Below are 22,897 nucleotides of genomic sequence, written 5' to 3' on the forward strand. Positions count from 1 at the left end.
CCCAAAAAACAAACTGGAGCGGCTGGAGCTCAGACATCACGTTTCATAACATGAGGAAATCCCACATACATGGAAAGGAGTCGGAGCTGGACACTCCCATGGCCAGAAGGGAGTGAGGACAGAACGAGTGAGTACGGACGAGCTCCAAAAATTCGGAGGAGAGCCTTGCTAATAAATCTGTTTTCATGCACCAGACAACCAACAAACACGCCCTTGGACAGCAGCTGCCATCGGGGTGAGCTGTTACTCTAAGGAGGGAACTCGCACCCATAAAAAGAAGAAAAACAGATTAAATACCCCATGCACCCGCATTTATCCCGATCCCCGCTAAGGTCGGGAAGAGGCTTGGCTTTGCAGGTAGGCTCAGGTGCAGACCGAGCACAAGAAACTCAAATAAACCGTGTATCACCTGAAAGAAAATCAGGCGGAAATCTGAAACATCCTTGGCGCCCTTTGTAGAAGTTATTTCGATTGTACCGAGCTCTGTTTGAAACGGCCACAATACAGGATGACAGAGCATGAAAAAGTTTTCCGGGAAATGAGGGGCACTGCGTGTTTTTTTTTAAACTTGACTTTTTAGGTTGCCAGGAAGTTGTGATCTGCGACTTCAGCAAACATCAATTGCTGCACAAATATAGACCTGCTGGTTTCCTGATCGAGCACCCTTTTGATGTAATTTTTAGATAATTGGGCACGGACTTTAACCTCCCTTGTAGCAGTTTTGCATGGATGTAGCTGTACGAGGAGTTTATTTGAGTGACTCCAGACCACCAGCTGCCAAAATGTTTTTACTCCTTAAGTTTTTTTTGCTTTGCGGATGAATTTTTCCTGCTCTTTTTCCCCCACCTGGCAGAAAGGCTATCTGAAATCACACGGCAAATATGTCTATCCATGGCCTCTCCTGGTGCTCTGCAGAGTGAAAACTACCCTGTCTCCTCTGCTTTTAAAATAAAAGTACTCCCTGTGAAGACACAGCACTTAACATCTACCTCTGAAAAAAACAACCTGCCCCAGTAACCGTTTTTGTCGGAGTTTGGGCTCACGGCTGCACTTCTGCGCAAGGCAGAGCTGCAAAGCTAGGGCAGAGCTTGTCTGGCAGCCTGCGAGGCTGCCTGCTGCCTGCCCGTGGGCTGGCCGGCTCTCCAGCCTGCTGGGGACAGGACCTCCCCTCCATGGCCTGGCAGCTCGTCCTGTCCCCAGGCCGCTCGGGAGCCCTGGTTGGAGCCACCCGCCTGGAAGGAGCCGTGCACCCAATTCCCTCCGCACCAGGCAGAACTTCCCAGCTCTGCCAGCAGCATCCGCAAAGAGGATCCATGACCCCAAGCTCCCGCCTGCCCCGGCTGAGCATCCCAGGAGAGGGAAGGCGAGATGAGACGGAGAGCGCTGGTCTCAGCAGATGACAGCAGCCACGAGCAAAGGGCTCTGCCCCCTGCACCGTGCAGGGGGCACCTGAACCTGAGCTGCCTGGTGCCTCCTCCAGTCCCCGATGTGACGGGTGCGATGCTGTGTTCTGCGGATGCCGGGGGCTGCTGAGCTGCCTGGGTCTGGGTCAGCAGCTCCCCCCTCGCACGCACGCAGCACGTCGCAAGATGGGGGTGCAGTTGCTGTAATCCCTCGCCTGCAGGTTAAGGGCATAAAAACCAGATGATGCAACTTGACCGTTTGTTCCTGCGAAAGCAAGAAGAGTCTCGGAGACGGTACCTGACTTTTTTTTTTTTGTGGATTATTTTTATGGCCAGTTCACGCCACCCCTGCCACGAATCGGCAAGGGGAGGTTGGCCAGGGAAGGGCACCGAGAGCAGGGCTTTGTGTCCATCCTGCGATTCCACGACTAGAACTGGAGCATGGCACAAAGAGATGAGTTGCTCTTGTTAATTCATCTTTATGCGGGTATTCCTTCTGCAAGAAATACTAAGATATCCTTTCCAGGATGTTCTTGGGCTGGATTCATTCCTGATGCTGGTGTAAATCCATGAGAAGAAGCCCAGTGGCATCAGCCAAGCGACCCAGCATAAACAAAGGAAGAACTGAGTTATCCTGTTGCTGGCTCATGCCAAAGGCATCGCTCCCAAAATCAGTCCATACGAGTCATTTTTGCAATTTCTATCACAGTGTCATTAGAAGTGAAACATGAGTTTCACTCTTCCAGCCTGGTTTAGACTCACATTTCACAGCTCAGCAGAGATGCCAAATTAGGGGGACAGGACAGCTTTTTATTTAACAATTAGGTGGTTATTTTTCCCCTCCCCTGCCCCTGTATTTTAAGGGCCCACAAACCCACATACTTTTCATGTCTTTAACTAAAAAAAAGCCCAACAGTTGAATCACGGTGGTGCTTTTACAAGTCACATATAGTGCACAGAAGCATCTTGCCCAGTTACAGTAACTTCATTTAAAGCAAGCAACTCACTTATCGCACGCTCCTCTCTACCAAGGCACTGATGAACGACTCCCAGGAGACAACCTGCATCTCCAGACCTCCACTCTTTTTCTCCCTTTCCATGTTACCTTCCAAGCCCGGCTGTTAGCACTTCCACTTCTCCCTGACCCTCACGAGCAAAACCGTCTCACTGGAAATAAACTGCTCAAATCCACGTGAAACTTGGGAAACTGCATCTGATGCTCCCTCCTGAAAGCAATCACCGGAGGATTCATTCACCCTTAACGAAGAGCATCCAGTGAGCCGGTTGGTCGGTGCTGGGGAGGCAGTGGGGCAGCCGGAGCCCTGCCAGCCCCCCTCACTCCCGAACCCCAGGGGCCATCACGAAGCCCCTTCGGCCGGCGGGCGCCCGGGCAGCACGGACACCAGCTGGAAGCAGTTTCTCTACTGTGGATTAATTTCACAGATGCCGGCGGATAATAACAACTCTCAGTCGCTACCAACTTGGGCCGCTTTGCCGTCTCCCCGCTGTCTTAAAAAAGCTTTCATTCTTGCCGCAAAATGTTGGGAGCTGAAATAAGGCGGGGGGGGATGGGGGAAGAGACAAGCCACAACTACCGGCATCGCATGTACTAGAACCTGAAGTCCTCCGGCAGTCCGCCCTACCGGGATCTTTCTTTGTGCATGAGCAGCAAAACCTCATTTCAGGAAAGGAAGCAGGAATAATTGCGTGGCCAGATGAGGGGAGAAAACGACCTGTTTAACTTGCTAACAAATTTGTGGCATCTTAATCAATCCGCATGGGGATGGATTATTAGGGTGTGATCCCACGGACGTGAAAACCTACATGTGCCGGAGAAGCACCGCTGCCCTTCCCTGGGTAAAACCTGTCCCAGGCAGAGACGGAGGAGGAGGAGGAGGAGGGCAGGCTTGGGGAAGGCTGCTAGGTATGTGGACATGGCCAAGCTTGTGGTCTGACCGAGGCCCAGCTCCAGTACGGAAGTACAACACCCCAGCAAGAGTCAGCACAAGGTGGCCTGAGCAAGCGTGGCATTTGAACAAGCCCGAGTCTGCCAGCACTCGTCCTCCGGCAGCGCCAACATCTGCCCGCCAGCCTCACCCGCCCGCCTGGAAAGCGCAAAGCCCCGGGAGCTCCGGGGATGCTCTGCCCGGCCACTGCCGGCAGCTCCTGCGCGCCCGGGCGAGCGCAGAGGGCGTCGGGGGGCTGCTGGGGCAACGGGACCCCCGTCCTCTGGGTCCCCATCTCTGCCCGCCGTGCTGGGGCTGCCCCGCCGCCTCCCGCTGCCGAGCCCCGGCGGAGCGGGGCCGGGGATGTCCCAGCGCCGGCGGGGACCCCAAAAAAGCCCGAAGCGGCCGGTGCGGGTCCTCCGCCCCCCTTCCCGGCCGGCAGCGGCAGCGGGGGGTCCCGGCCGGCCCCGTCCCGGGGGTCCCGTCCGGCCCCGTCCCGCCCCGGGCGCTCTCCCCTCCCTGTCCCGTCCGGCCCGGTCCCGCTCGGACTCACTTGCTCCATGGCGGGCCGGGGCCGGTCGCTCCTCGCCGCCCGCTCAGGGGCTCCGCCGCCGCCCCGCTGCACCGCTCGGCTCCGGGCGGGCGGGCATGCCGAGCCGAGCCGAGCCGAGCCGAGCCGGGCCGGGCCGGGCCGGGTCGTGCCGAGCCGGGCCGTGCCGGGCCCCGCGGCTCTCGCCTCCGCACCAACTTCTCGGGGAGCAGCAGCAGCAGCACCGCCGGGTTTCCGGCGGCTCCGGCGCTGCGAGCGAGGAGGCGGGGATGCCCCCGCCGCCGGCCCCGGCCCCGCCTGGCCCGGCCCCCCCGCCTGGCCCGGCCCCGGCCCCGGCCCCGGCCCCCCCCGCCGCGGGCGTGGGGCCGGGAGCCCCCGGGCCGGGCTGGGTCTGGAGGAAGGGGAGGGTGGGACTGACCCAAGGGAGGGGGGCCGTGGGATGAACGGGGTCCCTGGGGACAGGCGGTGGCTGCGGGGTGGGACAGGGTACCCGGGGGTGGGACAAGGAGTTTGGGGTGGGAGAGGTCCCCAGGGTCAGGCAGTGTCCCCAGGATCAGATAGGGTCCCCAGGGTCAGGCAGGGTCCCCAGGGTCAGATAGGGTCCCCAGGGTCAGGCAGGGTCCCCAGGGTCAGGAAGGGTCCCCAGGGTCAGATAGGGTCCCCAGGGTCAGGCAGGGTCCCCAGGGATCAGGCCAGACGCCCGTGGTAGGACAGTGCCCCTGGAATCGGAGGGTCCCCAGGGTCAGGCAGGGTCCCGGGTCCTGGGGCACGGGGTGGGACAGTGTCCCTGGGGCTGGGCTCAGGCAGGGCTCCAGGAGCAGCGGGGCAGGGCACAGGGTGCAGAGAGGCGAAGGATGCCCTTGTGGGTACCACCGTGGCCCTCTGGGCATCATGAAGCCCATCTGGAGCAATGCCCAGGGCTCAGGTCCATGTGGCGTCGTGGCTCCCTCGGCCGCAGCGGTGGCTCCTGGCCGTGGGGTGGTCTCAGGACAGCAGGTTTTGGCAGAGGGGTGATGCAGTTCATTAGCCCAAGGGAAACAGCTGGAGAGTGGTCTTCGGTGGTGGAACTGGTTAACGCAACTGGTCACGCTTGGAGCTATTGTTCTCCACTGGTATTCAGCTTTGCAGACTTCTGCTTCTATTTCAGGCCTGCTGGAGGGCTCATGTACCCAACAGCCTGCCTGTTTTTTCTTCTAATTATTTCAGTCAGTCTAAAAAAAGATGTTACCTCCCTCTGCAAACCTTGCCTCCATTGTTCTCAGCAGAGCAGATAAGGAAAGGAGAAGAAAAGTCTCGACACCCGTTACCTCCAGGTTAAATGCTCTTCTGCATAGGTATAGCAAGTGCTGGGAGGAAAAACAGGAGACAGCTTCTGCTAACCAGAGGTGGAAGAGACACCGGAGCATCCATCAGGGCTGGCTGCCCCCGTCCTGCAGGGCCAGGGGTTAATGGAGGAGCTGGGAATCACCCTGGGACACACCAGGGTTTGAAATGAGAAATCCTGGTGCTGTCAAGGCGCGTTGACAGGGAAATGATTGCCATGTCAGCAGAAAGACATCCCACATGGGGCGGGGGGCGGAGGAAGCCGCTAATAGATGTGCTGTGATGAATCTGGGTTTTGACAAGAGGCCGAGGCACCAAACACACTCAGAAAAGCAAAGGGAGGACAGTCGGGGTCTAACTGGCTGTCACTGGGGTGAGTGGGGAGAGAGGACAGCACAGGGGGGACGTGTCGTGCCCACTGCCGCGCTCGGGGCATTGCTCAGGCACCGCACTCGCCCTCCTTCTCCTCTCATCCCCAGGGTTTTGGGGCAGGACCCTCCTGTTTGTTCCACTTGCACAAGGCTGCAAGAGCAGCAGGGGCTGAGCCAGGAGCGGAGCTCCTAAGAGCAACTACGCACAAATAATTATTAGCGGTAATTAGCAAAAACACACTGATGGCATCTCCTTCGTATCAGCTTAGCTCCGGGTTTGGCAAAGGCTCAGGTCTTGCCGATGATCCCCTTGTTGTGTAAACACCTTCTGTGGCCTCCCCTGCTCCTCCTCCATGGCTGAGACCCAAACTGGGCAAAGAAAATGCTGCTACGAGTGCCGGTGATGGCATGGAGGGGCCTGGCCAGTGGCCGGGGGGTTGTGAGCATCCTTCAGATTTCTCCTTTACCTCGCACAACAGGCACCTCTGAAAGATTTGACCAGAAAATGGTGACTGGCTGTCGTCATTCAGAGCTGTCACCAAGCTGGGGTTAGGTCTCTGCCGCCTAACACGAGGTGGGAGCTGGTTTAAAAACATATTTTCTTTGTTTAATTTTCCGAGCCATCAAAACGGGGCTTCGGGTGGGGAGTGGGAGCATCTCGGCTCAGCCACAGGCTTCTCCAGTGGGTGCATGAGGCAGGGTGCAGCGGTGCCGAGCTCGGCTGTGGGACAGTGCCAGCCGTCATGAAATTAATTATTGAAAAAGGTGATATTTTAGCCAGGCTTTTAAAATGACAAAAAAACCCCAGAAATGTTGTTCAGTATTCTCTGTTTTCCCGGCAGGGCTGGGAGGGGGTAAGGGGAAACCTCTGGCTTTACAGATAGGGTGTGGGCTGTGGTTCCGACTCTCCTGGAAAATTTTAATCAGTGAAAAAGTGAATATTTTTAGCATGCCGTCAATGTGCATGTGAGGATGCGTGTGCTGTAAGAGCATGCGACGCAGAGGCTGCATCCTTGTGATTTATCGGCTGTCCTCACCCTTGCAGGCAGACCCAGAGACAGCCACCGTGACCCCGCCGGCAGGAACGCAGGAGCAGCTGCTGTGGGGGGACCTGTCATCTGCAAGAGGAATCAAAGGAGGATGCTCATTGCACGAGAACATGGAGGCTGGTCCAAAAATGCTGCGGGGAGAGGCGTCAGGCACACGTCTGCAGCCAGGGTCATGCTGCCCCTTCGGGGTGGGATGCGCTGCCAGACTGTTGTCTTCTTCATTGATAAGAAGTGGCGCAATGCTGCTCCGGCAAAGTGAAACGGACTCACGAGTGGCACGGCGGAGGTTGGGCTGGTGAGTCACGAAACCAAGGAAGCTCGTTTGCAAGGGGACCCGTGAGTCCTCCTGCTCCGCGCCTCGGCGGCTGCGTTTGGGGTCTTGCAAAACTCGGGGGCAGGATGCAGAGGAGGACGGCAATGCCAGCAAGCCGGGGGTCAGGAGCTCTGGCTGCGGAGGCACGGCTGCCTCGAAGCTGCTCGGGGCTGAGTCAGGACCAGGATGGGTGGGGAGTCCCCCCTGCCCTCCCAAATGTGGGCAAACCCGTCTCTCCAGCCACAGGCACCACATGAGAGAGCTGTGGTCGCCATCACGTCTATCTGCCATCCTTTCCCTGCTCCGGGCAGGGAGCTCTGGCTCCTGCATCTAGCCCGAGGTATCTCATCACCAGGGTCAGCCACTCCACCTGCTCCTGCCTTGGTTTCCTTCTGTCTCAAATGGCAATAACCCATCTCCAGGGCGCCATGAAGCCTAGTTCATTAGCACCTGGCTTCGTTAAATGCTTTGAACAGGGCTGGAAGGGCAGAGGCTCATTATCGCAATTGCCATGTTATCTGCTTGGCAGCGGGGAGGAGGAGGTGGACATGCCGGCGAGGCTGGGAGCCAGTGCTGGGCTCGGGGTGGCCACAGGGCTCCTGCCCTCAGCTGGAGAAGAAATCCTCAGCCCCTTCACGTGCATGGCAAATTAATGTGCGTGTTCTTAGTTTAATCTGTTCAGTTGGGGCTAAAATAGAGAGGCCCAGGAAGGTGCTGGGTCTGAATGGATGCTCAAGGGCAGGGCTGAATTCAGGCTCTTGATGCCAAATAGAGCCCATGGCACCTTCTCCTCACAGCTGCAGCGTGTTTGTGGGGATAAACCACTTCTCAGGTGGAGTGCAATCCTCTAAACTACCTGTGCTAGACAAGGAATGTGCAGGTGGCCCTATCCTCAGGTGGTGCATGGGGAATTAGCAGCAGCAAAGGCTGGAGGAGATGGGAGACCACAGACATGGGGCTAGTGTAGAAGAAGGGCTCACCTCGCCTCCCCGCCTGCTTTCTGGGCTTAAATCTTAGGTTTTATGGTCAAGCCAAGTGAAAGGATGGTGTTTCCAGCCACACTCCCTGCTGTGGTGGGGCAGTTGGAGTTGGCACACTTGTTTTGGGGTTTGGCCAGTAGCTCCTGACCTGCCGAGGTCCTGGTTTTACCTGTTTTCCTCTTGGCTGATACCAGTCCGAGCTTCTGCCCAAATCAAACCTGGGCTTTCCTGCCACTTGTGCTCCGTATTTTAGTTATATGCTTGAAAGAGAAGACCCAGCTATCTGCCAAAGCCATCAGCCTGTGAGCGCTTGCAAGAACTCATGTGCTCTCCTCGCTGGTCTTGCTGGTTTTGTAAGGAAAAGCAGTTCTTGCTGCAGAGGACGTCTGGATGTGCCACCGCAGGCCAGCAACCTCAGCCTGGGCTCACAGGGGGGACAAAGCAGATCCAAAACCGTGGGCAAGGAGGTCACTTGCTGGGGCAAAAGCGGGGAGATGGATGGTTTAAATTATCTTAAAACCAGCAGTGAGTTGAAGGAACGTGGCCAAGCCCTGTGGCATGGTGGCAAGTTGGCAATGAGCAATGCTGCTTTGTGCTTTCTTCTTCATTTCTGTTTTAACTCACCGTTAGCAGTAAGCCCGGCCAAAAGGCAGCGGGTGTGGGCTGGAAGAGGTGCCCAATGACACCAGAACATTGCTGACGGTGTCGAGTCGATGGCCATGTCTGTGCACAGGCAGGACGGGTGGGGAGGGGTGAAGCACCTGGTGGGCGAGGGCTCAGGGCAGCTCTCCTGCTCCATTGCTGCATGGGGTGAAGGGGAGCAGCGCGGGGCTGGAGTAGGAGGTGGCTTGGACAGGCTATCCCAGTCCATGCTGCTTTTAATCCTCAGGTCTTTCGAAGCCAGGGGTGTGCCCCACATCCCGCAGGCTAAACCCAATCCCTGTGTAAATGGGCTCGGAGCAGCTTCCTGCGTCCCTCACCGCATCGCCCCGTGCCTGGGGCAGTTGCCTCTGGGCTTCCCCAGCAGCTCTGCACCATTCCTGGCCTTCACCGACATCTCCAGCAGTGACAAAATATGCCAAAAATAACCCCCCCTCTTTGCTACTCCGGCAGGAAGGTGGGATATAAACACACCGACTGTTTGTTAGTGTTAGCGCTTGCCGGGCTTTCAAGCTGGGCTGAGTTTGGGGGGAGTCGCTTCCCGCGCCCCAGCCCTGACCTCCTGCTGGCTCCCTGCTCCGTCTAGGCAGGGGGGTTCCCCAAAACACCTCTGCCCTGCGCACGCTGCTTCGAGATGGGAAGGCTGCAGCCCCGGAGGTGCTGGAGGGATTTTTCTGGGTGAGTTTAAGGTAAGGCAGCATCTCTGGGTGCATCGCAGGCACCAGCCTTCCTCTGTGCAATGCATGCAGCCAGCAGGGTCCTCCTGGAGCTGCTGAGAGGTATATATATGTAACATATATATTATATATATATGTGATAATACCCTCAGAACCTGATTTTGTTTGCTATGACAAGAAACAAACCCTCAGATAGGTGTAATATGGCACCAGCGGCACTGATGACCCCAGGTAAAGTGATGCTGCTGGGCACGCTCTTGCTCTCGGGGCCGTCCCTGGCCATCCCAACTCTGCCATCCCTATCTGCCACCCTGCCCGACTCCCAGGGCCAAATCCTGCTCCCGGTTGTGCCCAGCACCACCTCTGAGGCTGGCAGGTGCCCTCTGTGCACGCTGGCGGGGGAGCAGCTGGGGACATGCCAACCGTCCCTGAGCACGCAGGGACCCGTGGGTTCTGGGGACCGATGACTTGCACAGCGAGCGACCGCGGAGTTTGTCTAAAACGATGTTCTCTGTCATTTGGCTGAGCACGTGGGGAACGCAGGGAAGCAGCAGAAGGGGTTAAATCAATAGCTATGTTTAAATCAATATTCTGATTTATGCTCCTGTCCTACCAATGCCGCCGTCCTTTGCCCTAATTTGAGGGCACGGACCCAGCAGCAGAATCTGAGCCACCGTTTCTGTTGTGAACATGGATTTTGGCAGATGTGTTGCAGGATTTGGGCTGATTCTTTCTGAGGGGAAAAAAAAAAAAGCCAAAATGAAGCAACAGCCTGAACATGGCTGTGGTCTGTGCACTGAGTGAGCTGGTGAAACCAGCTCCCCAAAATTGGGTGTAAAAAGGAGCCTCAGCAAGTTGCTCCTCACTGCTCACCTTATTTTGGGGTCGCAGGATGCTCTTTCCTGGCCTCCCCTCTCACTCCTGCCTTTCCCAGCACTGCTTGGGCCCAAGGCTTAATCCTGGCTCCTTCGTTCCCAGCCTTGGTCATTTGGGTGCAACCTGGATCCTGTGCTGGGATCTTTGGCTCTGAGACGCAGAATGTGCTCCTGCCATGCCATGGGGTGGACAGTAGCCAACCCCAGGCCACCTCCCTGCCTTATCCCTTCTGCAGGGTCCTCCTCCATCCCTGGTCCCTACTCCTTGCCCTCAACCACCTTGGTCCTACCAGCTCCTCGTGTCCAGGCAGGAGTCTCCAGCTGAACCACCACCTTCTCACCAGCTGCCGTGGGGGTCCTGGTCCTCTGCCCTGCGCCCAGAAGAAAGCCCGATGGTTGAAACAGGCTGACCTCCCACCACCGCTTTTTTGGGGGGGTTCCAAAATCACATTTCCTGGTGAGCTGGCTGCATGCTTCCAAAATCTCACCCCACTTGACTGGAGGCAGGTGGGTGATGGAGCACGTCAAGGTCCCTGCGGTGGCAGAGCGACTTCACCCGAGCAGCATCGGGTGCTGAATCCAGCCCTGGCTGGTGCTTTCAACAGGTTTTGAGCTCCACGGGGCTGGGGCTGCTCAGCCCGGCCGGCTCTGTGCGGTTGCAGCTGCTGGTACTGTACTTTCTTAGATCCTCATCTAAGGAAAGGAAAATCCTCTTTCCTGATGCGCGCGGTTTGGGTGTGCAAGACCAAGGCTGAGAGAGAAGATGCTCACTGGTACCTCAAGGGGGGAAGCACCAGGAAAGGGGAAGAGTTGTTTAAGCTGAAAGACCATGTCGGCACCAAAACAAACGAGATGAAAAGTGTACAGGAATAAATGGAGACTGGAAATTAGGAGGGCTCTAATCCTCCGCAGGTGCTGCCACGGCTTCTCAGGAGGGATGCGGTGCTCCCGGCACATGCCCAACCGCAGTTTCCCGGTGTACCCTTCCAGCTCACCCCTGTGCGTGGGCTTTAGAACTGTCAAATGTATGGAAATGCTCTATTTGTGTAAATTTATGTTTGAGATTGTTCTCAAATGGGATAGGTTTTGGGGTCGCTTGAAAGGCACGTGGTCAAGCAGGGGGACCCCACCTGGTGCGGCTCCATGGGGAGTCAGCTGAGGCCAACAATGCAAAAATCCTGCATCCTGGAGGCGAAATACAGAAATACAGAAGCCCTTCCACTGATACCATCCAAATGCAGTTGTTTAAGCTACTGCATATCACGAAAAAACCCAAGGGAAGTCTCTGTGGCAAAAAGCGTTTTCACACAAGCCACTCAAAGCCTCAATGGCCCTTGGCCACCAGCATCACCCGCACTGCCTTCAACGCTCTCGCAAAAATACCAAAGGAAGTAAATGTTTCTGTTTCAAAATGCAAATAGTTTGTGGTCATTGTATTTCTTTTCTCATTCTATGGTTATATGCGATCGGAGCTGCAGCATCCCAACTCTGGCTTTCGGATGCTTAATTTTAGCTGGACCACTAAACCGGTGTGTCAGCTTCAAGGTGGGAGCGACCTTGGGCAGCGATGCCCCAGGTCCGAGAAACCTGCAGTAATAAAACAGGGCAGATGCATCTCAAAGGCAGAAGCAGATCCAGGGCGATGCTCCGGCTTCCCGGAGGCAGCTCAATAATGTCCGGCCGCTGCCCAGCTGATGGTGACAATGCTGGTGCATGGATTTAACTGGAAATTGATGCTGGCACATGAATTTGGCAGAGATGTGGTTGGTTATTTGTGGCTGGATTTGCAGGGAGCATCGTGGGAAGCTTGTTTGGATCAGGTTTGCTTTGTCTTGTAGCTGAGCACATGGGATGGCCTGGAAAGGCCATGCGCTGCCGGGTGAAAAATGGGGTTTTTCATTTAGTGGCTGATCTGGAAAATATTAGGGGGAGGGAAGGGAGAAAAAATCAATTCAGATTAAACTGAAAGAGCCTGCTTTAAAAAAAAAAAATCCCCCAAACATTCTGGTTTTAGGTCACCCCAGAATAGCCAGTTTGACAAGCAATGCAAAGTTTGTGTTTGCAGATCAATCAACCCCTTTCTAAAACTTAAAAAAAAAAAAAAAAAAAAAGCCATTTCCAAATAGCAAGTAAAACCTCACGGTTCCTGAAAAAGCTTCAAGAACAGAGGTTGGGTATTTCTGAGGCACTTCATTTTGGGAACTCCAGAAGAAATGTTTTGACATTTCCAAGCCAGCTTCTTTTTTAACCCCCAAATATTTTCCAAATTTGCCTGAAAACAGTAAATAGTCTGTGCCTTGTCGGAGTTGCCTCCAGGTTTCCCTGCGAATGCTGATGGCCTCAGGCTGATGGCCCTGAGGATGCAGAGGCGGCGGACGTGAGCTGAGCCGTGGCGTGAGCAGGGAGGTGGTGAGATCTCTGGCCGTGCCCTGGTTTTGGTGGAGACTCGGGAGGTAGGATTGGATCAAGTGGATTCCCGAGGGATTTACAGCGAGTGCTGGGAACTAAACTCTTCCACGTGAAGGGCTTATCGTCTTGGCCCATCGTGTCCCAGACAGGTTTCGGAGGTATTGCCCATGGCTGAGTGGCCAACGAGAAACCGGGAGTGCGAAACGCTCTCCTGCAATGGGGTTTTCCTCCTGCCGCGTGTTCATCCAGCCTTAACCCCGTGTGGAGGCAGCACTGGGACCACGAGTGCTTTGCATCCCTCTCCCGGCACTGCCACCACCTCCCAGCCCTTCCGGTGAGGCCAGGAGCTTCGCGGCCAGCTGCCCGGCTTGCCGCTGTGCCGGTGTCCCGCCTTAGTGAGAATCCAGTACAGACACATGGATGAAATAAGCTGTGGGCCTGGAAGAAGGTCTGGCCGAGAAGCACTCATGGGAAATGTTTCCCTTTCGAAATTGCAACATGTAATTAACGCCGGTAATAAACATGGAAACTCATTAGCTCTGTGGCTGGGCTGGGCTCTGCCCGGCTAATGGCAGCCTTGGCGCTGCAGTCTCTTCTGAATGAGGGCCAGCGGGGTGGGACCAGCCCATTCCCTGCCTTTGTCCCTTGGTCGTGACGATGAGGAGGGAGGCACAGCGGGCAGGATCTCCTTGAGGGGTCCCACTACCATCAAATATAAAACAAATCCCCTCCCTCCCCCTCCTCGGCCCCAGGAGATACCAGTGAGGCAACACCAAAGGGCCTGCGTCTGCCCCAGTCAGTCCCAAAACACCCACCAAGCCCACAGTGCGGGGAGCTGAAGAGCAGGGCCCTTGGGCAGGATCAGGCCCGTGGGAGCCATCAGCCGGCTCCAGCCACTTTTCAGAGAAAAGGCTGCGATGTGCTCACATGCAACTCCTCCGGGCTGTCAACTTTGCAAATTAATTTCTGCTCTGTGTGGCATCGCACTATTTATTTTATTTTTTCCCCCTTTTCGGGTGATATATGGGCGTTTGCATCCCCTGGAGGTATAGGCTCAGGCTTGGGAACTCAAGTGACATTTGCTAATGCTTTTCTGCAGCCTGGACGAGGTTCTCGCTGTCCAGAAAAAAGGATTGTTTTCCTTTTTTTATAGCATTTCTCCCTGGGACCCCTTTGGGTGTGTGAATCCCTTCTAGTGCTGTTTGGGGCTGATCGCTGCATGGCACCGACTGCCCCAAAACCTGGGCAGCATCCCCCTCTGGAAAGGCTCTTTGGGAGGGCAAACGGTCTCATTCGGTGGGACGAAACACCAAAATTTCAAATGCTTTTTGGACCCCCTGGCTGCCTGTGGGACCTGGGTGCTGCAGCATCCGTCAACGCTCGGCTGAGCCCAGCTGAGTGCCTGGTGCTCAGCCCACACCGAACCTTGGTAGGGATGTGCTGGGGGTGCGTTTACCTGCAAGGGCAGGCTGGGGGGCTCGTCGCAGACCCCCGGGCTGTGCTTGTGCCCTTCCTTGGCCGCACTGGCTGGAGCGGGTGCAGAGGGCGATTCCGCATTTATGAGCCTGAGAGGGGCAAAGTGAGGGGCTCAGACTTTCTGACAGCCGCAGCCTTTGCAATAACACCCATCTCAGCAGCCTGATGGTGCTACCGGGTCACTTGCTGCCTCCAGCACCCCTGCCACACCACTGCCCGCATCCCTGCCACGCTGCTGCCCGCATCCCTGCCATGCTGCCTCCAGCATCCCTGCCATGCCGCTGCCCGCATCCCTGCCATGCTGCCTCCAGCATCCCTGCCATGCTGCCTTCAGCATCCCTTCCATGCCATTGCCCGCATCTCTGCCGCACTGCCTCCAGCATCCCTGCCATGCTGCTGCTTGCATCCCTGCCACACTGCCTTCAGCATCCCTGCCCTGCCACCTCCAGCATCCCTGCCATGACACTGCCCTCATCCCTGCCATGCTGCTGCCCTCATCCCTGCCATGACACTGCCCTCATCCCTGCCATGACACTGCCCTCATCCCTGCCATGCTGCTGCCCACATCCCTGCCATGCTGCTGCCCGCATCCCTGCCATGCCACTGCCCGCATCCCTGCCATGACACTGCCCTCATCCCTGCCATGCTGCTGCCCACATCCCTGCCATGCCACTGCCCGCATCCCTGCCATGACACTGCCCTCATCCCTGCCATGCCGCTGCCCGCATCCCTGCCACTCCGCTGCCTGCATCCCGCACCTCATCTTTCCCCAGCAGCCTTTCCCTTCGGCCCCTTGCAGCCCAGCCCAGGAGTCCTCAGCACCCCTGAGACCCCGCTGCTCCCCGGGGAGAGCCGCCCGCAGCAGCCCAGGCTGCAGCCCACACCCTGGCCTTCCTCCCGCCTTCCTCCCGGCCTTCCTCCCGCCTTCCTCCCGCCTTCCTCCGGCCTTCCTCCCGCCTTCCTCCCGCCTTCCTCCGGCCTTCCTCCCGCCTTCCTCCCGCCTTCCTCCCGGCGGAGGGCGCGGAGCGCGGCCGTGTGGTGCCATCCCCACCTAGTGCCGGCCCGGCGCACGGGCTGCCCCGGCGGGTGGCGGGGTGCAGGCAGGGCTGGGCAGGGTGCCGAGCCACCCCCTCGACGCCCCCGGCTGCACCCGCCCACCCGTGGCACGGCCCTGCGGGGGATTTTTCCTGCCCTGATCCCGAGGGATGCTCCGGGGTAAATGAACGGTGGGAGGAAACGTGCCGCGGCGGCCCCGGCGTCGCTCCGCAGGGTGGGCACGGGCCGGGGCCACCACGGGGCCCCGCGTCCCCTGAGGCCGTTTGCCTCCTTGTGGCCCATCCCGCAGCCCCGGACAAGGGGACTCCCCGCCCCGGCACCGGCAGCCCAGCTGGGGACAGGGTGCCACGATCCCTCCCTGGCCACTGAGCTTGTCCCAGCACGGGGGCTGGACCCCCTTGCGTGTACTTCTAGGGATGGTTCTGCATATCTCAGGTGGCATTTCCCAAGGACACGTCCCCATGGACCCCACGTGTCTCAGTGCCCGGAGAGCATCACCTCCCTCAGCCCAGTAAGGACCGGTTGTAGGGCAGAGTATGAAGCCAGGCAAAGCAAAACCTTCCGTGATGCCCCCCATACCAAGTGTCCCCTTGGCCCCCTCCCACCCACAGAGCCACAGCAGCTTTTGGTTTTCCTTCCACTCCTTCACCCTGTTGCTCCCCAGAGCCATGTACGGCTTCGCACCCACCACGTCCCTGTGGCCACGGGCTGCTCGCCCGGCCCAGGCGCTGCGCAAAGCCCACCTCCCTTGGGCTGGCTGAGCCACCTGGGTCACCTTGTGGCACCTGCTCCTCACCTGGGACGAGGCGGTGAGCAATCGTCCCTGCTCGCCCACGCCAGGCTCCCTGGGCTTGCAACATCCTCCATCCAGAATAATTTTGGTTGGAAGGAGCCTCTGCAAGTTGCTTCACTCAGCCCTTGGAGAGTCTTATTGATGTAGTCACTCCTTGCACTAAAATGTTCCCAAATTTGGCTCATTTTTGTCCTTTCCTATCTTTTCTCTGGCTCCACCACCCCCGGGCTGTTGCATGGGCACTTGCCTCGGCTCCCTCGGGTGCTGTGGCTTTGCTGCCCTGGCCCTGCGGGAGGGATGCAGGGTCCCCTGGGGCTTCCCCACGGCTCAGGGGATGCTCGGCGGGGGGGATGCTCTGCAGAGGGGGATGCTCCTGCTCACCCACGGGGTGCTGCAGGGCATCACAGCCAGCCATGCCCCTCTGCCCAGTGCTGGCCATTGCAGCTCGCAATGACAAACTGAGCTGGGAGCAGGTCGGTGGCCGCAAGTCGTGTCCCACGGGGCTTGAAAACCTCCTCCTTCTCATCCCAGCCACAGCAAAAAATTTAAAGTTTGGTGGAGATGCCAGAACAAAAGCAACTGCAAAGAAAGACCCTTTGGATTATCATTTCAAGAGGGGTTTTGAGGGTTTTGTATTTGTTATTTAACTTCAGAGGCCAATTACCGCTGCGGAGAAAGCACATCTTGGGGAGAGACTCCAAAGTGCCTTCTCCAAAAGGAGCTGGAAAGCTGCAAACATGCTCAGAAATCTGCGAAGACCACAGGAAAGCATGGGAAAGATGGACCGCAGTGTGGGAGAGGAGAGACAGAAAGAAAGGAAGATTAAGGGGCGATGTGGCCTCCTTCATATTTCCCAATGAAACAAGGAAAAAACCCGACACTGCCCCTATTTTGTCTTGGAAAACCCCTTGCAGCTCAGCCCTGAAAGCGGGATTCAGCAGCTCGGCGTAACCCAAACGTTTCCTCGGCTGCCTTAAAGAAAATGTTGGAACAGAGCAGGCTTAAAGCCTGCTGAAGAGGCCCATTTATCTGGGAACTGAAAGAAAATATTGGGATAATATTTGGAAAAGCCTGTGAATGGGCATGGCCCAGCGTGTGCTGGGCAGCAGCAACCTGCCGAGCTGGGGGGGAGAAGCCACCCTCTGCGTGTGGCTAATTTCCCCCTTTTCCCTCATTTCCTTCTCATTTCCTTCCCTGCTCCGAAAGGTTTTGCTGAGCCCAGGTTGGTCCCTGGGGTGTGTTTCCCCCAGGAGAGTGGCAGTGCTGCAAGAAAGGGGTTTTTTTCATGGGCAGCGTAGGCAGAAACCCTGCCTGGTCCGAGCATCCCGGGGCAGGGGCTGGCAGGGAGAAGGTGTTTCTTTCCCCCCATTAACAACCAAGGATGATCTGCAGGACCTGCTTAATTGGATATCACTTAAAACCAGGTTGATTTCTGCCTAATTGGTCAGTAATAAGCACTTAATTGGCAAAGCTGCAATGAAGCTGCAGCCCCCCCTTCCCGGAGCCATTAGCAGTGTCTATTTTAACACTCGGAGCCTGGCTGGGATTCAATAAATGTTTGAGGGTTTTTTTTCCTCCATTTAAAAATATTAACGTGTATTCAAAATTTAGTTGGACATCTCATTTGGGTTTGAAGTATAATTATGTTTGATGAGGACTAATAAGCAGCTTTCAAAACAAGACCAGGTTAGCATCTCTCCCGCTGTCTCCTGCGGGGAAGCCGATATTCCCCACCAGTGACTGATGCTGATTTTTATGGGACTAATCCAGACATGTCTGGGGCTCCGTAAAACCCTGCTTCACCTTTGACTGCTTTTTTTTTTAAGGGTCTTTTTCCATCTGGGATGGGTTTTTATTGCTGTGGAGTTTTGTTTCTTGCAGGATTTCCCCCTGCCGTGGGTCTCAGGGTGCCTTTGCAGGATGCAAATGGAGATTTGCCAAAACCAGGCATTTTTACCCCCAGTTTTCCAGCCTCGTTGGGAAAGAAAATAAACATCGGAGTTTTTTTGAATGTGCAAAAGGGAAACTTTCAATTCTTAGCCCAAATTGACCCCAAGACTTAGGATCTTGGTGTTGGGTCGAAGCCCAGCTGCAGGTTGAAGCAGATGTTGCCGGTGAGGTCCCTGGCACAGATGATGGCTGATGGTTGATGGTCGATGGTTGATGGTTGAACTGGTGTGGAGGTCGGCTCTGCTTTAGCACCAGGGCCTGCCTAGGTGGAGCTACTTCTCTTCAGCATCGCGTCCAGACAGAAAACGTTGGATCTGGTCTGATCGCCCAAATACCGCCCGGCTGCAGCTTCTGAGCAGAGCTCAGGCAAAAAAAAAACCCACCCAAGCTGTGGGTTTGTGTTTGTTTTCCACGCTCCCCCTTTGAAATACCATGCTAAAGGTAATCTCTCTTGGAGGTTAGGCTTTGGCAAGTGTTGTTACGCTGCCAAAACCCCCAGAAACGCCCTTGGTGAGCCCTGAGCACGCCCTGCTGCTGGGATGGGGAGCGAGTCCCAGCCCCAGCTTTCCGGGGGATGCGGGGACACGTGTGACGCTAACCCGCAGGACACCCCCTTCCCTGCCAAAAACTGTCCCTTCCCAAGGGAGAGGGAGCAGAGCCCCTCCGCAGCCCCACGGGGATGCACTCACCCATCGCCCCCGCAGCCGTCTCTCCGGCAAACCCCGAAGCTGCTGCCTGCCGGGCTCTGAACCCCCAAATTCCCACCTGAGGCCAAAATGCCCCCAAAAGCCGAGGAGGGGCAAAACCCCTCCTGGCCCCCTCCTGTCCTGTCCTGGCACGGCTCTGGGGGTCGGCAGGGGTGGTTTAATGGCCACCAGCCAAAAGTTGAGGGGGAAACCCCTCAAATTGGTGCTTGGGCAGCTCTCCTGCATTTTTTTTCCAAGGTATTTTGCAACAATTAAAGAGCTGCAGGTAAACAGCCAAACCCCAGAGCCTGGCGAAGGTGCCAGCCTCTCAGCAGGCGGGACAGACCCAGCCGCTGACTCTGGGCTGACCATGTTACAGCCCTAAATAGCTGCTTTTCGGGGACAGGTGGGTCACAGCAAACTTTATTTTTCTGGAAACAGCAAGCACATTGTGCAGGGAAGGCTTTCCAAGGATGCTCCCCACGCCCTTTTCAGGAAATACCACGCAGCTCTCCTTCGTGCCATGCCAATTTTTTTTTTTTTTTTTTTTAATTGGCATAAATGATAGCCTCGGCAAGGACACGCCGTGTTTTCCCTGGGCTGTCGGATTTTATTTTGAAATCGCTGCTGGTTTGATCTTTGCAGCTCTCCACCCCCAGGCTCATCTCTCTCCCTGCGTGTTCCTGCTCTCGACACTCGCTCTGGTGCAGCAGGGTTTGCCAGGGTGCAAAAACGCAGTGGGGGGTCTCATCCTATGCCAGTCACTGCCAGGTCCCTGGGGACATCACCCGACCTGGGGACAAAGTAAAAGAGTTGCATTCAATTTGCAAAAGCCACCACAGCGAGCAGACAGTGGCCGTCCCTGTCTGGTGATCCCCAGCCCCCGCAGGAGTCCAATTTTGAAGCCCAATTTCAGCCCTGGCGCCGCCATCCTAACAGCGACGGCCGTGCTTCCTTCAGGGGGGACCCGAAATATCCTCCCCCGCGCAGTGACGACACGGCCCCGGTGCCGCGCCGGCGTAACCGGCTTTTCCAAGACCTGCTATTCCAGGGGTGGGGTTGGGTTGGCCGGGGTTTATTACCAGCTCCTCTTGGCTCCGATGCTTTTCCCCAGTATGGTGCTCTCGGATGAAGCGGGATGGCGGCGGGGACCGGGAGAGGAGGAGGACGGATTCCTACCCCATGTGCGGGTGGTGTCACGCGGGATGGATGCCACCAGGACGCACCCTCGGGGTTCCCTCCCTTTCCCGGCACCCTCTCCTTGGGGATAAGCCCTCCTGCACCCCAAGTATCACAAAACACAGCGGGTGGGAGCCAGGACAGCCCCAGCGCAGCTCCACGGGGATGCAGCAGGAGCTGGAGTATCTCCCCATGGGCATTTCCTTCCTCACTCTAATTTCCAAAAGAACAATAAACCCAGAAGCCATTTGAGGTGGGCGAAAAAGTCTGGGTTTGTTCCCTTCTTTTAATTCAAGACCAAGCACACAGCCAATTTTTTTAACTTATCGATTCCTCCCCCCGCCATGAATGTCTGTGCTGGGCCTGGCAGTCCCCGGAGCGCCCTTTCGCCGCTGAGCTTCAATTGTTTCTAAACTTCCAGATCCATCTTTTGGATATTTTTACAGGCCCGGGTCCATAGTGACCCTTTCGTTTTATTTTTTATTACTAGCATTTTTACCAGGATGACATTTTGACTAGTCTGGGAAATCTTCTTGCCTGCTACACCAGTTTCTGACAATCAAGATTTAATCTTTCCAGAGAGTAAGAACGCATTGGATAGGAAAAAAAAAAATAAATCCAGATTTCTCTGAAATTGCAGAAAAGCAGAGCAGGAGGAGCCTGCGGGAAATCTCCAACCCAGCCTGGCGCAGCGCAGCGACTGCGCAAGCCCCGACCATCGCTGGACAGATGCTGATCTAATTACAGCTAAAACCTCCGGCACCAGGGATGCTCCGCTCCCTGTACCCCGAGTGTATCATCACAGTCGGGTGGCCTCCCTAATCTCAAAATTAAATCCCCTTTGCTGCTGTCTTCAGTGTTTGGGAGAGATACTGGATGGTAGAAAAGTATCCTTGGTCATCCCCATGGTTTTGAGCTCTTCCAGCCTGGCAGGAGCCCTTTTTTCTCCATAATTCTCCCCATTTCTCACTGAGAAGTGCCAGGGATCAGAAATTGCTAAAACGGGGGTTTCACGCACTTTGAAATGAGTTTCCCTGTGCCTGGGTTGTTGTGGCCAGGGCTGGGCACCAGCGTGGAGCTGCCGCTCATCCCCCACCTCCCCGGACCTTCCTCCACCGCATCCCCTCCTTCCTCTCCATCGCATTTGACCTCACCTCTTCGGTCTGAAAACAGCTTAATCCAGATTTAGGAAGGAAAGGAAAAAGGCAGGGGCAACATTTTTCCATCGAGCACGAATCTTCCGGGAATTCACCCCGGGGTTTCCCGGCTGCAAAGCCGGTGGCTGCTGAGTGGTGGCAGCGGCGGTGGCATTGCCAGCGCTGGTGTGCTGCCGTGACACATCAGCTGTGGGGATGCCGCTCCATGGCGGCTCCAAATCTTATTTTCCGCTGGCAAGCTTCACTCGTGCGCAGGATTTTACCATTAATACGACTGAAACCAAACCATCTGGTCACTAGTGAGTCTGGGGTTATGTTAACACCTAAAAGGACAAGCAGAGAAAAAAAGAGATTGTTTGAGAAGCATGAATATAAATGCAAAAATACTCATTTTTCCTTCAGATTTACAAGTCCCTGGACGGGAGCGGTGACAGTGGCCGAGAGCCCTGTGCTTTGCCCTCATCCCTGCCGCCGTGTGTGCCAGGGCGGCTGCAGGAGGATGCCGGAGGCATTGGGCTGCCAGACCGGTTTGAAGACTGGTGTTAATGAACTGGTGTTAATGGTCTGGTGTTAATGGGCACCCTGATGGCAAGAGTTCGGGTTAGGCAGCGCTGGAGCCATGCAGGGGCTGGAGCCGGAGCCGGCCGGGGTTTTTTCGCGTGGGCTTTCACTGGAGAGCAAAGAGTCAGGCTCCAGAGTAACTCCCCGGTGCAGACAAGATCGTGAACCACATCGCTTTAATTATGCCAGTGCAAATTTCACTCATTTGGTTAAGCCTGGGAGCTACAGAAAGAGCTATTTCCAGGTGCGCCAGTTTAATTACCGCGTGTTCTTTATTAACCATCGCACACAGCCGCGTGGCCGGGGTTTGCCGGGCTGCCTGGCCGGGGCAGGTTTGCAGCCACCAGTGTTGCAATGGCCCCGCTCACGGCTCTGCACATCCTCAGGACACGCACACAGGCTCCGCTCAGGTCAGATAAATGGGTTTTAACCTGATTTTTGCTGTAATCTCCACATCGACAGGCCCTCAGCACGCAAAGGATAAAACCCCAGCTCCCGAGGCCGAGGCCCCGTGGGGTTTCACTGGGCAGCTCCCGCTGGCGCGGGGGTCCGGCTGGCCGATGCCCCCAAGCCAAGCAGCCGCCTCATCCTGGCACCCTGGGGACACCTCCGGACCGTGTGTGTTTGCAAAACGGCTTTTGTTTGCTTAACTTCTTGCACTTCAGCACACAGAGGCACAGCTCCCACTGCCCCGCTCCCTCTGCCTGCCCTGCGGCCGCAGGCAGGGACAGGGTGACAGTCCCGCTGCCCGGGGTGGGCAGCCCAGCGCCAGCGCTGCCATCCCGCCCCTGCAAAAAATAGCAGCTTTCGGGCGCTTTATTTGCACTTTCCTTTTCTGAACTTGCCTTAAAAAGATGCAGAAGGGCTCGGTTTTCAAAGAAACAGCATTTAAATTTCTTCCCTGCTCGTCCAGCTCTTAGCTGTAATCTTATTGCCGTACGAAGCAACGAGCGTGCGTGGTACGTGGTGGGATTTTAACTGTAATTCATGGACAGATATAAAACTGCCAGAATTATTATAAATTTTATTCGGCAGGGTTTGAACGTTCAGCAGCGCCTCTTCCCGTGCTGTCTTTGCAGCGGCTTCTGTTTAACCGCTTGGCTCGCAAAATTTATTGCATCGCTCGCGTCTCGCATTTATTCTGCAGGTTTTCAAATAATCCCAGGAAAAGAGTTAAAATGGAGCCTCTGCCTTAGTGCGTGTTCATCGCAAAGTATGTGGGGCCAAAGTCTGGTTTTCCTGACACCCCTGGTAAATCCTGTGGGCTCGGCCGGGAAAATTGCCATCCAGGACATAAGGGGATATGCTTTGAATTTCGAAATTGTGCCAGCGGGAGAGGGGGTAGGAGCGGCACAGGGACCGGGAAGCACCGAAACATGCGTCCCAGCATCGCAGTCAGCACTCGGGCAAGGCTCTGACCCCCCTCGCCCGCTATTGCAGGCCGAGCCGGGCACCGCTGGACCCATGCCAGGGCACGAGGTTT

General features: G+C 56.3%; 1 protein-coding gene across 1 annotated transcript in view; it reads right to left on the reverse strand.

Moving 5' to 3' along the window:
- Positions 1-4,154, reverse strand: part of PLEKHO2 (pleckstrin homology domain containing O2) — a 29,511-nt gene extending 25,357 nt beyond the window's left edge. The window contains exon 1 of the mRNA XM_072869996.1: positions 3,903-4,154. Coding sequence (XP_072726097.1) covers positions 3,903-3,911 — 9 coding nt within the window. The 5' untranslated portion in view covers positions 3,912-4,154. The remainder of the gene's footprint in view (positions 1-3,902) is intronic.
- Positions 4,155-22,897: the final 18,743 nt, after the last annotated feature.

Source organism: Ciconia boyciana, chromosome 8 (assembly GCF_034638445.1).
Source record: "Ciconia boyciana chromosome 8, ASM3463844v1, whole genome shotgun sequence".
Lineage (NCBI taxonomy): Eukaryota > Metazoa > Chordata > Aves > Ciconiiformes > Ciconiidae > Ciconia > Ciconia boyciana.